General features: G+C 47.7%; 1 protein-coding gene across 1 annotated transcript in view; it reads right to left on the bottom strand.

The window, feature by feature from the left end:
- The window catches only part of SF3B2 (splicing factor 3b subunit 2), a 112,966-nt gene extending 96,745 nt beyond the window's left edge, over window positions 1-16,221 (bottom strand). Inside the window, exon 1 of the mRNA XM_082270127.1 lies at window positions 16,117-16,221. Within this exon, the coding sequence (XP_082126253.1) occupies window positions 16,117-16,186 (70 nt within the window). The 5' untranslated portion in view covers window positions 16,187-16,221. The remainder of the gene's footprint in view (window positions 1-16,116) is intronic.
- Window positions 16,222-18,096: the final 1,875 nt, after the last annotated feature.

Here is an 18,096-nt window from a genome sequence, read left to right as displayed (position 1 = left end):
AAGTTACGATGCCAGGGAAATGAGTGGCTAATGGCCTATGGAAGAAAATTGCAAAAGCTGAAACCTGACCCTTGGTAGTACTCAAGGCCAATTCTTGATCAACTCCCCGTTGAAGGAAGGCCAAGATCCAAACCACCGAGTAAGATTGAGGGGGAACCCCATGAGACTCACACCACGCAATATACGATTTCCATGTACGATGATAGATCTTTCTAGAAGTTGCTTCACTCACTTTTAGCAGAGTGGGAATCACTGAAGCAGACAATTACCTGTCCTGCAGCACCTGGCTTTTAACAACCATGCTGCCAAAGCCAGCGACTGTAAAGCAGGATGGAAGATTGGCCCTTGAAGACAGTAGATCCTCTGAGAGGAAGTCTCCATGGAACGTTTGACTAGCCTGACCAGGGCATACATCAGCGCGTACTGACCCCACGGAGCCACCAGCGCATTTGTGGTGTCAGCCAGAGGGTCCCAAGAGGGGGCCACAAACCTCCGCACTTTCCTGTTTATCCGAGACGCCAACAGATCTACTTCTGGAGAGCCCCAATGAAGGCACAACTGATGGAACACTTCCAGGTGGAGAGACCATTCCCCTTGATGCAAAGTCTGTCGACTGAGTAATCCGCCTGCCAATTTTCCACTCCTGGAATGTGAACTGCGGAGAGAGCTGGAACAAAGCATTCCACCCATCGAAGGATGCCTGCCATCGCTAAGGCCGCAAGGACACTTCTGGTGATTGACATAAGCCACCATCGTGGCATCGTCCGATTGAATGCACACTGGATAGCCCTAATGGTACTCTGTCCAGTAGACTAGGAAAAGCCTGATCGCTCTCAGCTCCAGAACATTGATCAGTAACCTGGATTCTTCCAGGGGCCAGATACCTTGAGCAGAAAGCTTGCCGAGAACCCCTCCCCACCAGAACATTTTCCTTGTTTGAGCGTCGGGGCCAAAGCCACTATATCAAGGACCCCCAGGTCACCTGGCTCAGCTGGATCTGGTTGTCCAGGGAATTTGGATCTTTGTTCCATTTGAGAAGGATTTCCTTCTGGAGGATTCTCATGTGGAACTGAGCGAAAGAGACCGCCTCGAAGGACGACACCATCAGTCCCAGAACACTCATACAAGTCTGAAGAGAGGACCTTTTGCTGGACAGCAACAGCTGAATCGCAGTCTGGAGCTTTTGAAGTTTGTCCGGAGGAAGAAACACTCTGGCTGAGGACGAATCCAAAGTCAGGCCCAGATAGTCCAGTCTGATGGAAGGAACGACTTCTGAAGGTTCATTATCCACCCAAACTCCACCAGAGTTCTCATGGTGATCTCCAAGTTTGTCACCAGCACCGTGGAAGACTCCACACGGAGAAGCAGATCGTCCACGTAACCCAGGACCGATAACCCCCACTGGCATAGCAAAGCCTGGACCAGAGCCAAAACCTTTGTGAAGACCCAAGGAGCAGAGGCGAGATCAAAGGGTAATGCCACAAACTGATAGTGATCCTCTCCCACAGCAAAAAACGGAGAAACCGTTGATGTCCTGCACATATTGAGATGTGAAGGCAGGCATCTTTTGATGTCTATGGAGGCCAAAAAATCCCCCTGATGTAGGGAAGCTACCTCCGTGCAAACAGATGCCATCTTGAAAATTTGAACTCGCACGAAGCAATTCAGTGCCTTTAGGTCCAGAACTGCTCGCACCTTGCCCTCCTTCCTATAGACCGTAAACGGGTTGAAGTAAAAGCCCTGAAAACGTTCTGAGTACGGAACTATTACTCCTTGTTGGAACAGGTCATATACCGCCCAAAAGAGCCTGTAAGCAATCCGGGACAGTCGCACATTGGAAGGGAAAAACCTTACCGGAGGGACAGATCGAAACTCGATCTTGTAACCAGACTGTATCACCTCATGAACCCACTTGTCTGGTATACGGGATAGCCACAAATCTGGGAATCAGCAAAGACATCCCCCTACCCCAGATACAGGTGAGGGCACACCTTGAGGCTGAAGGGGTCTTATCTGCAGGTCTGGAGAAACCCAATTCCTGTTTGCCAGACCAGGATCGCTTGAAGCCCCCCGAGGAGGCCATGAAGGACTCTGATCCCTTATCACTTGTACCTGAAGGGCGAAAAAACTCTTTATGTGCTGAAAAGGAAGGACCACGTCTACGATGAGGGTCCTTACCTTTGTTAGCCTGTGGGAGAAAGGTACTCTTACCCCCTGTAAGACCTTTGATCATGTCATTCAAAGGTAGCCTCAAACAGGCGATCTTCTTGAAAAAGGTCTGATCTGCAGGCCAGCACTTTAGCCAAAGTATACGCCGGAGGACCACTGCCGAAACCGACAGTCAGGCCAATATTGGAGCTGCATCCAGGGAGGCATCGCAAACAAATTGCAGCCCCTGCACCAAGCGGTCCGTCAGCTCCGCAAAGGCAGAGGGGAAGTTGTACCCCCTCCAGGTCACGGCATAGTAACTTAGCCCATTCAGTCAAAGTTTGTGACACAAGGGCAATAGTAAACACCGGTCTGAACGCAGACCCCACCAGGGAGTACATATTGCGGGTCACATACTCCGCCTTTCTATCAGCCGGATCCTTAAAGTAGAGGGAATCCTCCACTGGGATCATGGCAGCTTTATTCAGTCTGGAGACCGGAGGGTCCACCGTAGGTGTCACAGTCCACTTTTTATTAAGGGACTCCTCAAAAAGGGGTAGCACCTAGCAATCCGCTTAGGCACCCCAGGGGGACACTTTGGGCGGTCCCACTCTTTGACCATGTTGTTAAAATACACGGGAAAAGGGGGAAAACCTTAGCCGCCCTGGATGGCTTGTGAGTGCCAAACGTAACCTGCGCCTCAGTAGCAGTCGCAGCGGTGGCCTCCATTTTTAGGGTCTCACGCACAGATACAACCAGTGTGTCCACCAGCGCCTTTTCTTGCATGGTAGCGGAGGAAGAGGTGTCATCCTAACTATGAGAAGAGACAGCGCAAGGAGGTAGACTCGGCAAGGAGACCCACGTCTACGGCGGCTGTATGAGTTCAGAATCTGACACATCAGGTGAGGCAGGGGTAGGTGGGGGGAGTTTTTTGGCACCTCGCCCTTTACAGGCCACCTCCACCAGGCACACAAAAGATTCCAAGACCGCCGACAGTGCATCTATGGATAGCTGGGATCCGAAGGGCCCTGCGGCCTCCTTGAGGGGGTCAGATGGGGAAGAAAGTTCTGCAGGGTCCATGTTGCACCAGGGGAACCCCACAGAAAAAAAGTCTAAAAATAAAACCCACATCCCACCACGTTATAGCGCCCCCAAGAGGTCAGGCAGAATGCACAGAGACCCCCAGCAGAGGGAGCGAGAGACCCCCCCAGACTCACCACCCGCACCAAAGATGCACCAGGAAGGCCCAGAACATCTGCACAGCACGTGTCTGCAGCGATTTTGATCTGAAGAGAAAAACCTGAGTGTCAGTACTAAGGTAGAGGGAGGGGCTCCACCACAAAAAACACCTCTAGGGACTCCAAGAACATGACTGCCATTGAATTTCAATGGGAATCCACCGCAAAATGGGTGCTAGGGTGTACCAAGATGGCCGCCGAAACTTCCTCAGCACATGGGCTACAAGAAAATGGTAGCCCCACACGGCCTACGGAGCTTCTAGGAGGCGGGGCGAAGCACGGCCTCAATCCAATACATACGAGTACAGCTCAGGACTCCTGTGTAATAATGCGAGATTTCATCCCATGAGATACATCCCAGCAGCCCCTGCAAATCGCCGAATGACGTAATCGCCGATCGGCGTCCGGACCCGGAAGTGAGGAGAGGATGAATAAAGAAGAAAATAAGGTATTTCCTAGCAAAAAAAAAAAAAAAAAAAATAATAAAGTTTCCATTGGTAAAAATAGTTTTAAAGGGGATTACATACATCTATCTAATCCAAGTTATTAAAATGGGTGGAACTCCACTTTAATACGCTCATCTCTGAAGTCTCAAAACGCCCAACAAGCAAAATCCCCTTTATTTCAATGGCCCCTGTTCACATATGAGCATTTTGTCTCCTGAAGCAAAACGCCTGAAGCTCAAAAAAGTACATGAGCTTCTTTTTTGGCAGATTACAAGCGTTTTTGTTTGATGTCCATACCTGCCTCCAAACGCCTGAAAAAAGCCCCCCCAAAAAGACGCCTGAAAATGATACGCTCAGGTGTGAATGGAGCCTAAGGCCCTGTTCACAACTGAGCGGATTTCAGCTCGTAAAATGCTCATCTCTGAAGCCTCAAAACGCTCAACAAGCAAAAGCCCACTCATTTCAATGGCCTCTGTTCACATCTGTACATTTTGTAGCCTGAGGCAAAACACCTGAAGCTCAAAAAAGTACAGGAGCTTCTATTTTTTGTCAGATTACAAGCGTTTTTGTTAGATGTCAATGCCTGCTCCCAAAAACGCCTGAAAAAAAGCCAGAAAAAACCCTGTTCACACCTGAGCGCATTTCAGCTCATAAAACGCTCATCTCTTAAGTCTCAAAACGCCCAACAAGCAAAGTCAAGCAAAGTCCCATTCATTTCAATAAACCCCTGTTCACATATGAGCGTTTTGTCTCCTTAAAGCGGAGTTCCACCCATTTTAATAAGTTTAGATGTATGTAATCCCCTTTAAAAATGCTTTTACCAATGTAAACTATTTTTCTTTTTTTTTTTTTGCAAGAAAATACCTTTTTTTCTTCTTTATTCATCCGCACTTCCGGGTCAGCCGCCTATAGGCGATTACGTCACTCGGCGATCCCCAAGGGCTCCTGGGATAGCGGCGTCATGTATCGCAGCATACCTTGCGAATTGCCTAGTGATGAAATCTCGCATTACTACACCGGCACCGGCTGTACTCAGGGATGTATTGCTTTGAGTCCGCGCTCTACTCCGGCTCCTCTTAGTGAGCACTACGGGATGTAATGCTTTCAGTCCGCGCTCACTGAGAGGAGGTGGAGCACGGACTCAAAGCAATACATCCCTGAGTACAGCTGGTGCCCGTGTAATAATGCGAGATCACTAGGCGATTCGCAAGGTATGCTGCGATACATGACGCCGCTATCCCAGGAGCCCTTGCGAATCGCCTATAGGCAGCCGACCTGGAAGTGCGGATGAAAAAAGAAGAAAGAAAAAAAAAAAAAAAGGTAGATCCTTGAAAAAAAAAAATAGTTTACATTGGTAAAAGCATTTTTAAAGGGGATTACGTACATCTTAACTTATTAAAATGGGTGGAACTCCACTTTAAGCAAAACGCCTGAAGCTCAAAAAACTACATGAACTTTTTTGGCAGATTGCAGGTTTTCAAGTTCTTGTTAGATGTCAATGCCTGCATCTAAACACCTGCAAAAAACACCTGAAAAAAGCCCGAAAAAACCCCCAAACAAATGCCTGAAAAATATACGCTCAGGTGTGAATGGAGCCTAAAGCCCTGTTCACACCTGAGCGTTTTTCAGCTCATAAAAACGCTCATCTCTGAAGTCTCAAAAACGCCCAACAAGCAAAATCCTATTCATTTCAATGACCCCTGTTCACATATGAGCGTTTTGCTGCCTGAAGCAAAATGCCTTAAGCTCAAAAAAGTACATGAGCTCCTTTTTTGGAGATTACAAGCGTTTTTGTTAGATGTTAATGCCTGCCTCCAAACACCTGCAAAAAACTCCTGAAAAATGCCCAAAAAACGCCTGAAATCGATACGCTCAGGTATGAATGGAGCCTAAGGGCTCATGTACACTGCGACTTGTAAATGGCTGTTTAGGAGCAGTTGGGCGTTTTTTTCAGAAGCCCCTGAACCCACCTCTAGGTTATCTTATCTGTCCATGTACACAGGGTCGTTTAAGTCATGTACAGGCAGTTGAGTTCAGGGACATTTTTTGGAAAGCAATTATTTGCATTCGAACGTGTGTTTACCGGTGTTTCAAACGCAAAAATGCGACCGAACGCGATCACCTGCGTTTAGCGCTCGAGTTTTTCCATTTTAAAGGGGAATGATTTTTTGACCTCTAGAAATGGTTCTGAGCGCAAATGCCCACTAAACGCATCCAAACGCGGCATGCAAGCGCAACACAACGGACGTATTAAACGTCCTTTAAATTCCAGCGTTCAAGGGACTTTTTAAAACGTCCCTTGTACATGTAGCCTAAGGGCTCATGCACACTGCTGCTCAAAAGCAAACAAACAAAAAAATGGATTTTTGTAAAATCTTACCGTAAAATCCTTTTCTCTTAGCTCATTGACAGACGTAGTCCTCTGTGATTCAGCACCTTCGGGTTATGTTGCCTCCACAGGAGCAGGACTAGACAGGAAATTAAAATGCTCTGGCCACACCCTAGGGGCAGTCCCAGAGGGTATATCCTCTCTCTCTCTGCCTCAGCAAATCAGTTATGTCAAAAAGCAGTCTTTAGAGATTTTAACCCAACCCAACTCAAAAACAGCGGGGCGGGTACTACATCTGTCAATGAGCTAAGAGAAAAGGATTTTACGGTAAGATTTTACAAAAATCCATTTTTCTCTCTCGCTCATTGACAGACGTAGTCCTCGGTGATTCAGCACCTTCGGGAAGTCCCAGAGCAGTATCACCAATGAGGGGTGGGAAAATGGAAATCAAATCCAAATCTAGAAGGCCCAACCGGTGCCAACTAGAAGTTTACAATGCTCATCCTTAATGATGAGACTCAACAAAAAAGAAAATTTTTTTTTTTTTTTTTTTTCAAACAGAAAAAAACCCTCGAGGTAGACCACCGGTCTCCTCAAATTGCGGCCTGCAAAACCTTGCGGCCAAATGAGGCATCCACCGATGCCGTCACATCAATTTTATAGAATTTTGTAAAGGTATGTACCGACGACCAGGTGGCCGCCTTACATACCTGGACCACTGACGCCTGATGGCGAAAGGCCCAGGAAGTACTGAGCGCTTGAGTGGAGTGCGCCCTAACAGGGAACGGAGGACTCTGACCCTTAATAGAATAAGCCTGTACCACCGTCTGTCTAATCCATTTGGCAATGGTCACGGCAGATGCAGGCAACCCCTTTCTGGGGCCATCCGTGATCACAAAAAGTGAATCCGTCTTACGGAATGATTCCGTAGCTTTCAGGTATACCCTAATTGCCCGAACCACATCTAAGGAATGCAACGCATGTTCCCAATGATGCTTGGGCTGAGGACACAAGGAAGGTAGCACAATATCTTCATTCAGATGAAAATCTGAAACCACCTTAGGAAGAAAGGATGGCTTAGGATGAAGTACTACCTTATCCCTATGAATCACTAGGTATGGGGACTGGCATGATAATGCAGCCAGTTCTGACACCCTGCGAGCAGAAGTAATAGCCACCAAGAAGGCCACCTTCTGGGATAAAGTAAGCAAGGGAATCTCCCTGATGTTTTCAAAGGGAGGTTTCTGTAGAACCGACAAAACTAAATTAAGATCCCAGGGCGGTAAGGGCGCGCGGACTGGAGGAGCCAGGTGCCGCACCCCCTGGATGAAATTCCGCACCAAGGACTTGGTAGCTAAAGGTTTCTGAAAGAAGATTGCTAATGCTGAAACCTGACCCTTGATGGTGCTCAAGGCTAGCTTCTGCTCAACCCCTTGTTGCAAAAAAGCCAATATTCGAGTCACCGAATAGGTACGTGGAGGAAATCCTAAAGATTCGCACCACGCAATACAAGTCTTCCATGTGTGATAATAGACCTTGCTGGAAGTCGCTTTCCTTGCTTTAATAAGGGTAGGAATGACTGAAGCAGACAAACCTCTGTCCTTCAGTACTTGGGTCTCAATGGCCAGGCCATTAAAACCAGCGACTGTAAAGCACGATGGTAAATTGGTCCTTGAGACCACAGACACTCCCTGAGACGAAGTTCCCATGGAACGTCTGCGACTAGCATGTCCAAGTCGGCCAGGCCGGTTTGACGAGGCCAGCCTAGAATTTCTAGGACCACTGGCGCTGATAGAATCTGAACCAGGCGTCCCTAGAGGTATCTGGCCCCGACCATCCGAGAAAGTCTGGTCGTTTTCTGTTCCCACACATTTATCAGATACCTGATTCCTATCAGGAAGGGTGATCTTTTCTGGTTGAACCTCAGGGACCGAAGTCACCCGACTAGAGGCTTCTTGGCCTGTCTGGTCAACCAGATCCGATTCCTGTGGGGAATTGGGACTAATCTTAGAAAAAGGTAAAGGAAAAGATCTATTCAGGGAACGGTAACTACCGCTCCCTGTAGTACTTAAATGTTGGAAGGGAAGAATCGCACCGGTAGTAGTAGTTGATGCTCGATCTAATGTCCTGAATACCGGTGAAAACGTCCCCCCACCCTGAAACCGGGTGGGGGCGCACCTTCAGGCTGTGTACTCCTTTGCTTCGGGTTTGGCTGAGTTGGTCCTCTGCTTGTCCGACCAGCCCTTCTTGAACCCTCCTGGAGGAGTCTTGCCTTTCCCGCTTGTTCCAGCCGGGCGCCCTTTATGGGCGGTAAAGAAAGGTCCTCGCTTGTTGCGAGGTCCCTTAGCTTTAGCAGCCTGTGGCAAAAAAGTGCTCTTGCCCCCAGTGGCATCCTTAATGATTTCATCTAGGGTGGCCCCAAATAGACGATTCCCCTGAAAGGGGAGATTTGTCAAGGTCTTTTTGGAACCTAGGTCAGCTGACCAGCATTTTAACCACAGCACACGTCTGAGGATAGCCGCTGACATAGATGCATGCCCTAATAGGGGAGTAGTGTCCAAGGCTGCGTCACAGATAAACTGTAGCCCTTGTAGCCCCTTAGTGTTACCTGCTAGGGATCCCTATCGATCGAGAGAGAGAGAGAGAGAGAGAGAGAGAGAGATAGACCCCCAGGCTCACCACTTGATGCTCAGAGTTTAACTGCAACAGGTTACAGCGCTGTCTTGACAAACAGGAAGTCTTTTGGCTGGCTGCCCAGGAAGAAAGGAGGCGGCTCCGCCCCTCTGCACGCCTTCCGGCGCCTCCCCTAGCTCCACGAGGTGTTTGGATCACCTCAAACATGGCCGCCCCCATGCTGGAGACACGAGGCTACGCCAAAATGGCGGCTCGTGCAATCCAGCAAAAAAAAAAAATGGCGGCGGCCTGTACTGAATAGCGGTGTGCTGCAGGGCACACAACACTCTCTCTGCATGGGGATTTGGCGTGGTTGGCGGTACCGGCCCTGGCGGACCGCATGGCCGTTCGGAAGGCCTGCTTATAGCTGGAGATCTGATTTAGGAAAGCAGTCTACATGTCCGTGGCTTCTGACTGGTAGGTACCTTATTCTTATCACAGTAAGATTCCCAGAATGCCACTGATTACAACCTTTTAAACATGTATACAAATAGATTGTTAGCTCCCAAACCAAGCCTCCTGGCTCTTTGCACATAAAATCACACTCAAAGTAGGGGGATCTGTGTCATGTTATAGGATAGAGAGGGACTCTATCTTACCATACAGAGAGGGGCCCGCGTTCACCACAAGACCCGTCAGGGGAAAAGGGGGAACATACTACTCACCATACCGGAACCAGGCGGGCACCAACTCCTGACAGTACCCCTCTCCACCGGGGCGGGAGGGCTGTCGACCGATACGGACGCCGTGACTCATGGTCTTTGGCGTTTCAGCGAGACGTTTAACTCGCGGGGTCAGTCCCTTAATGGGACTTTGTCGCGGCCGACCCAGCGCGGAGCTATGGCCTGCACGCGCTCGTAGGCTGAACTGGGGTGAGCACCGGATCTCAACATCCAGCCCGTCGCCCAGTTCAGCTTTCTTGCTTGAAGATCTCACAGGAACACTGGAGAAAAAAAGCTGTCTAAAAAATCTTTTAAGAAAAAAATCTTGCCAGGACCGAAGATCCCAGCAAGGTATCTAGGTCCTTACTCCTAACTAGACAGAAAATAACTGATTTGCTGAGGCAGAGAGAGAGAGGATATACCCTCTGGGACTGCCCCTAGGGTGTGGCCAGAGCATTTTAATTTCCTGTCTAGTCCTGCTCCTGTGGAGGCAACATAACCCGAAGGTGCTGAATCACCGAGGACTACGTCTGTCAATGAGCGAGAGAGAAAAAAAGCTTCTTACAGGCATGTGAGATTTTTTTTCTCTGCCTAAAAAAGCTTGAAGAAGCTTGTGTTTTTTTTTGTGCTCTTTTGCATGTTTTTGTTGAGCTCCTTGAGCACAAGCATTTTTTTTTTTTTTCACAAACCTTTTCCTTTTTTTGTGTGCTTGTTTTTTCAAGCTTTCTTTTCATGCTTCTGTCCACTTTTTTGGGCGCTAATGGTGTCTTTTCTGCTTCAAAGCTCCTCTCAAAAACACGAGTTTAGTGGGGGGGGGGGGGGGGGGGGTTCTGCCTGTAAGAGCATATGCCTGTAACCTCCTGAAAAATCCATAACTTGCATGGACACACTGGCTAACATGGAGGGGAGTTTCCAGGAAGAAAAAAATGAGCTCAAAAAGGCTCAAATGCCTGTAGGAGCAGCTTCTTTGAGATGCAGTGTGCATGAGACCTAACCGCTTTACGAGCGCCCGCCGCAGTTATACAGCGCCAGGCAGCTGCTCCTGGGCAAATCACCGTAGCTGTACGTTGCTTGCTCTCAGGGGGCTAGCGTGCTCACACCCCCACTTGTCAGCGGGGAAGCCGATGCAGTGGTCAGGCGGCTCTGATTGCCGCCTGACACCCGCGATCGTTCCCCGCTGAGAGAGAAGAGCGGTCAGCTGTTGTAAACACAGCTGAGCGTTCTTCTCCCTGGAAAGTCTCAAAACGCCCAACAAGCAAAATCCTATTCATTTCAATGACCCGTTTACATCTGAGCATTTTGTCCCCTGAAGCAAAATGCCTGAAGAGCAAAAAAGTACACAAGCTTTTTTGGCAGATTACAAGCGTTTGTTAGATGTCAATGCCTGCCTCCTAATACCTGCAAAAAAACGCCTGAAAAAAGCCCCCCCACAAAAAAAAAAAAAAAAAAAAAGCCTGAAAAAACAATAAGCTCAGGTGTGAATGGAGCCCAATAGGCTTCCCTAAATGCAACACATGTAAACGTGCGAAAGCTGTGTGGCATTGGGAATAAACGTGAGGAGACTTAGGCCTCTTGCACACTGACTTTAATTTACTGATGTTTTGTACTTCAAACCTTTCTGTAAAGTGGTTTTAAAGCCTAAAGATTTTCTACCTCCATGAATCCTATGCATGAACAAAACAAAAAAAAAAAAAAAACACACCTGTGTGCGCAGCATCTCCTCATCCCCCTAATACAGGAGTTCTTAACCGGTGGCCCACCAGCTGTTGCAGAACTACTATTCCCATGAGGCATTGCAAGGCTGACAGTTGCAAGCAAGAGTCCCAATGGCAGAGGCATGATGGGAATTTTAGTTCCGCAACAGCTGGAGGGCCACAGGTTGATCACCTATACCCTAATACTTGGACCCAATCTCAATCCAGTGATTTGCACAAGCGCAACGACTCTCTTGGGCACTCGGCAGGGGCAGGAGCCCTGAATGCCAGCAAGGGACCAGAAAGCAGGCACCCGAAAGCAGACACCCTAGAGCAGAGGTCTTCAAACTATGGCCTGCCAGTTGTTAAGGAACTACAATTCCCGTCATGTCTGTGAATCTGAGTTTTACAATGCTCATAGGATGTGTAGTTCCGCAACAGCTGGAGGGCTGTAGTTTGAGGATCCCTGCCCTAGAGAATAAAAAATAGTGGTAGTTCCACTATTGGAGGTATTTTTTTGTCACATGATATTACCACAAAGGTCTAGGAAATGCCAAATCTCAGTAAACAAAAAAAAAAAAAAACACAACAGTAAAAGCTGATTCTAAAGGGCACAAAAACGCAAAACAATTAATTTTTTGGTGAACTATAAAAGCCGAGGTTGCATAGAGTCAATAGAAACCCAACGTTTCATTACCCTATGTTTTCCAAAGGTGACCCTTTTAAAAGCCCCCTACAAGTCATCATTTAGCATTACGAAGGAGGGCTGCTGGGTTGGTGCTAGAATTATGCTCGCATTCCGTTGTGCGCGGCGATATGTAACATGTATCGCCATCACCGTTCTCAGACGCAGGCTTCCCGCTGTTTGCATTTACATTTGTACATGCATATATGTGGAGGTGGGGGGGGGGGGATTTTATGTGCTTGGGTGTAACTTTATTACAATTAAAAAAAACATTTTTTACCTAACTTTTTTTTCCATTACATAGGGGACAAAAAGTCCCCTATGGGATAACTTTTTTTTTTGACAGGTTCTCTTTAATGCGGCATCCAGGGTCAAAAAGACCCTGCATGTCTCCTCTGTACTCCACTGAATGTAATTTAATGCAATGACAGCTGGGAAAACTGTCAAAGGGAACCCAGAAATTACGTTGCATGTCACTTCCGGATCAAGAACTAGAAGGGGAGAAAAGCGGATGCGTCCACTGTCCTCCCGGGCCCTCTCTGCCCGGCGACACCCACTATGCTGGCCCCAGGCCTGCGGATAGGCAAGGGAATGAAGGAAAATTTTGCATATGCACCTTAAGAGCCGGTTCACACTGAGGCGATCCGACTTCGGGGGGGGGCGACCTGTGAAGTCACGTGCACCGCGACTTCGGCGCGACTTGCAGGGACTTCACATAATGGAAGTCTATGCAAGTCGCTCTGAGGTCGCCCCAAAGTAGTACAGGACCCTTTTTCTAAGTTGGAGCGACTTGTGTCGCTCCTATTAGAACGGGTCCTGTACTACTCAATGGATCGCGACCTACCGCGACTTGTCAGGCTAACAAGTCACCTGACAAGTCGCACTAGTGTGAATGGGCTCTTTTGCAAGGTCTTTACTGAATACTCAGGATCTTGTTGACAGAAAGATTCCAAGTACAAACATCAGTAAATTATAGTCAGTGTGGAAGGGGCCTAAGGCTCCATTCCCCTTTAATCACATGCGACACAGCTTTTGCATGTTTACATATGTTGCATTTAGGGAAGCCTATTAGGCTCCATCCACACCTCAGCATGTTTTCAGGCGTTTTTTTGGGGGGAGGCTTTTGTCAGGCATTTTTTTTGGGGGGGAGGGGGGGTGGCTTTTTTTCAGGTGTTTGGAGGCAGGCTTTGACATCTAACAAAAACGCTTGTAATCTGCCAAAAAAGGAGCTCATGTACTTTAAGCTTCAGGAATTTTGCTTAACCACCAGATTTACAGCGGCAGACAGCCGCTCCTGGGCAAAGTGACGTAGGTCTACGTCGCTCGCTCTCAGGAGGCTGGGGGGGGGGGGGGGGAGCGCGCACCACCGGGGGCGCGCTCCCGCCCCACACGTCAGCGGAGAAGCCGATGCGTGTGTCAGACGGCTCCGATTGCCGCCTGACACTCGAGATCGTTCCCCCGCTGAGAAGGACGGTCGGCTGTTGTAAATATAGCCGACTGTCCTCCCTGAAATGATCATAGAGATCATGCGTCCCGCGATTTTGTTTGCGCATGTTACCACGATTCGGCAGGCGGAAATTGCGGCAACATCGCCCAGCGTTTGGGGTGCCATTGCAAATCACGGGCAACGCACAGGCGTCCCGCAATTTGCAATGATTTCCAGATCGCAGGCAGAATCGCGGTGATTCTGCCCGCGAACCGTTACACCCACATGTGAACGTAGCCTTAGCGTTTTTACTAAAATTTTGCATTCCCTAGCCTAGACCTTTGTGGTAATAACATGTGACATAAAAAAACTGAAACTACCACTATTTTATTCTCTAGGGTGTCTGTTTTTAGAAAATATTTATTGTTTTCAGGGTTTGTGCAATCTACCGGCTGAAAAAGTTATTTATTTTTTTTTTTATCATGTGTTCAAAAAACAAAAACAGCTCTGGCAGCGAAAAGGTTAAGGCTCGGTTCACACTTGTGCGATGCGGGAACACTGCGAATATGCAGCGTGTTCCCGCACCGCATCCACACATCTGGCAGTTCACACTGCCATATGCGATACGCAGGGGGTGTCAATTAAAAGTTAACGACACCCCCAGTTTGATTGCATATCGCAGTGCGATCTGACAGTTCGCACAGGATCGGATTGCAGAAGTATGAACCACTGTGCGATCTGATTTTGATGCGGCTCAAAAAAATGCCTCCTGTGTGTCTTTGGTGCGGATGCAGTGCGAATTCAGCCATACAAAGTGTATGGCTGAAATTCGCACCGCACATAAGATCGCATGTAATGAAGGAGCAGTGCGCTCCGAATTACATGCGATCTCCGCAGCCGCACAAGAGCACTAAACGTGGAACCGGCACTAAATGTGGTGCGAGAAACGCACATGGATCACAGGCTTCCGTCACCACATTCTTGTGTGCACCTAGGCTAAGTGCCCATTCACCCTGCATGTGAATTGCACAGGATTTGCTGCATGTTTGTGTGATTTCAGCATATTCATTTGGAATGATGCACTACTTTAGGAAACGCACAGCAACCGGATTGCATGGAACTTTTGTACCATGTGATCTGGTGTGGGCAAATGCACAGCATTTAGGGTGTAAATAACTTTGCACTGACACCCGCTGCAGATCGCCAGGTCAGTGCGATTTTAATGCAGTGTGGGAAATTGGCACAGAACGCGTTTCCTGCACAGCATTTTAGTATGAACGGGCCATCACCCTTTCAGGGCCGGTTTACACCAGGAATCGCACAGCCACACTGTATCTGGGTGATGCAACTTCAGCCTATTCAGGGCATGCACTACTACTGGAAGCTCACTGCACCCCAATCGCAGGGTACTTCTGTGGTTAACCTAATATTGACACCCGCTGCAGATCGCAACTCTAGTGTGTGTTGAACACGATGTGGGGAATGCGAACAGACTGTTTTTAACTGGAAAGTCAGGTAGAAGACAAGCAGACTCTTCCTTGTAAGCCAGTGCAATCTAAAGTCCAGATAAAACGCGTGCCTTTACTAATAAAAGCCAATACTGTACTTGCCTCCAAAAGCAGCCCAATTGTAGAGATATTCATGGCCGAGGTTTCTCTAGAAATGGACTTTATATGTTCTGAATATCTGAATGGACTGAATATCTCTACTATTGGGCTGCTTTCAGAGGCAAGTACAGTATTGGCTTTTATTAGTAAAGGCACGGGTTTTATCTGGACTTTAGATTGCACTGGCTTAGAAGGGAGCGTCTGCTTGTTTTCTATCCGACTTTCCAGTTAAAAACAGTCTGTTCGCATTCCCCACATCGTGTTCAAAACACACTAGAGTTGCGATCTGCAGCGGGTGTCAATATTAAGAAGCACCCTGCGATTCGGGTTTAGTGAGTTTCCAGTAGTAGTGCATGCCCTGAATAGGCTGAAGTTGCATCGCACAGATGCAGTGTGGCTGTGCGATTCCTGGTGTAAACCGGCCCTGAAAGGGTGATGCCCCGTTCATACTAAAATGCTGTGCATGAAACGCGTTCTGTGCCAATTTCCCACACTGCATTCAAATCGCACTGACCTGGCGATCTGCAGCGGGTGTCAGTGCAAAGTTATTTACACCCTAAATGCTTTGCATTTGCCCACACCAGATCACATGGTACAAAAGTTCCATGCAATCCGGTTGCAGTGCGTTTCCTAAAGTAGTGCATCATTCCAAATGAATATGCTGAAATCACACAAACATGCAGCACAATCCTGTGCAATTCACCTGCAGGGTGAGATCCCATGTCCTCCCAGCACTGGCTGCTTCCTCCTGTGGAACACCACAGCAGTGACATAGATGGGGGAACAAGATCCGACACAACCAGAAACCTGCAGCTATGAATGGTGGTATTCAGTGAATGTTCTCTAAGAATTTCGTTTTGCCAACAAACCTTTGTGAGAAAAATGCACACACAATAAAATCCACTAAACTAATCTGAGACTGCCCAACCTGCACTTCCTCAGGAACACCCCTGAGAACGACGTACAAAACACCAGCTGATGACTGGACAAAGCCTTTATAGAAAACAAGAAACCAGTACGACTGGAACACACAATGTAAGAGGCCTTCCACCGAACACCGTCTGCACAAACTGGGACTAGGGTTAAGTCCCGGACACAGAAACCAGCTCCCTTATAACTCCATGCATCATTCCGCAACACGGAAGAACAAAAACTATTGTAAACCACACAGGGCAGGTAGGTGTAACATTAGAAATCCATGTTCTTACCTTCGGATATTTCCGCCATGTTACTGCTGCAAACGTCTCTGTACTGAGAGTCGCGAAGAATGCGCGTCATCACAGGAGACTAAAGGAAAAGGCGGAGCTAGGCAGCATAACTCCATGTTGGAGAAGGGTAAGAGCTAGGGCGGAAATGATGTCAATACAAAGAACGTGACCGAGCGGGAAATGGAGTGCTAACCTGACAACAGTCTTTATCATTATGGATATATTCTCTTTGATTATCACAATACAATTAGACCTTGTAGTTCATGGGAGGGATCCACCTAAACAAGCTTTTAACCACTTCCGCTCCGGAAGGTTTTACCCCCATTTTTTTGCCATTCGGCACTGCGTTACTTTAACAAAACATTGCGCGGTCGTGCGGCGCTGTACCCAAATATAATTGATGTCCTTTTTTCCCCCTACAAATAGAGATTTCTTTTGGTGGTATTTGATCACCTCTTTTTAGATTTTGCGCTATAAACAAAAAAAAAAAAAAAAGCAACAATTTTGAAAAAAAAACAATGTTTTACTTTCTACTACAAAACATTCCCAATAACAAAAATTAAAAAAAATCAATTTTTTTTATCAGTTTATGCCTACATATTTTTGGTAAAAAAAAAAAAAAAAAAAATCACAAAAAGTGTATTTTAATTGGTTTGCACAAAAGTTATAGCGTTTACAAACTACGGAATAGATTTTTGGACTTTTTATTTATTTTTTATTAGTAATGGCTGCGATTTGTAGCGGGACTGCAACATTGTGGCAGAAAGATCGGACCCCTTACTGACATTTTTGGGGACCTGTGACATTAACCACTTGCCGACCGCCCGCCACCTGTTTACTGCGACAGGGCGGCTCGGCTGCGTCCAGCGGGCGTTCGGTAAGTGGTTAATGTCACAGGTCCCCAAAAATGTCAGTTAGGAGTCCGATCTTTCTGCGTGACTGGAGTGCATGTGGTTTTGGTAACGTGCATTCCCCGCCGGAGCCGCGCTCCCACGGTGTTTAGACACGGCGGGCCGCGGGAAGAGCGGCGGCGATTGCTGCTGCCCTCCCGCGATCTGAGAAACAGAGAGAAGGCCCGTCTGATTATGTAAACAAAGCTGGCGGATCTTCTGTCAGACAAGCAGGGAAAGATCAGCAGTTTCAGCTAAGCTGAAACTGATCTCTCTGTGCCTCTCACAGAACCATCCCCCCACACAGTTAGTAAGCCAGGGAAACTGACAGAAGACCCGCTTGCTTATGTAAACAAAGGAGGTGAGTCTTCAGTCACACAGGCAGGGAGAGCTCAGGAGTTTCAGCTAAGCTGAAACCCCGATCTCTCTGTGCCTTTCACAGAGCCCTTCCCCCACACAGTCAGTAAGCATATTAGGCATACATTTAACCCCTTTGATCACCCCAGTATTAACCCCTTCCCTGCCAGTATCCATTTATACAGTAACAGTGCATATTATTTAGCACTGATTATTGGTCCCCAAAAAGTGTCAAAAATGTCAGTAAGAGGTCCGATCTGCCTGCTGCAATGTCACAGTCCAGCTAAAAATCTCAGATCACCGCCATTACTACGACCGCGCACTTTTCAGTTAAAGTAACGCAGTGCTGAATCACAAAAAATGGCCTGGTCATTAAGGGGGTAAAACCTTCCGGGGCTGAAGTGATTAATACGGTAATCAGTGCTAAATAATATGCACTGTTACTGTATAAATGACACTGGCAGGGAAGGGGTTAACCTCACTGGCGGTATCCCCAAGCGTGACTCGGGGTGGATTTTTAAGGCTAGGATCAGTATCCGCGAGTCGCGCTCGGGGTGGATGTGCAGAGAGCGCAGCGCTGTCTCTTACCTTCTCCTGGCGATCCAGCGATGATATCCCATTGCTGTGATCGCCAGCCGAGATCCCCGACGCTCGTCCGTCGGTCTGATGACTTCCTAGTTCCGTTTATATATATATATGTATATATATATGCACACACACATATATATATATA

Source organism: Pelophylax lessonae (genome assembly GCF_965119305.1).
Source record: "Pelophylax lessonae genome assembly, chromosome: 10".
Taxonomy (NCBI): domain Eukaryota; kingdom Metazoa; phylum Chordata; class Amphibia; order Anura; family Ranidae; genus Pelophylax; species Pelophylax lessonae.
Note: the sequence above shows the minus strand (reverse complement) of the source record. Positions and strands in the feature narration are given on the sequence as shown.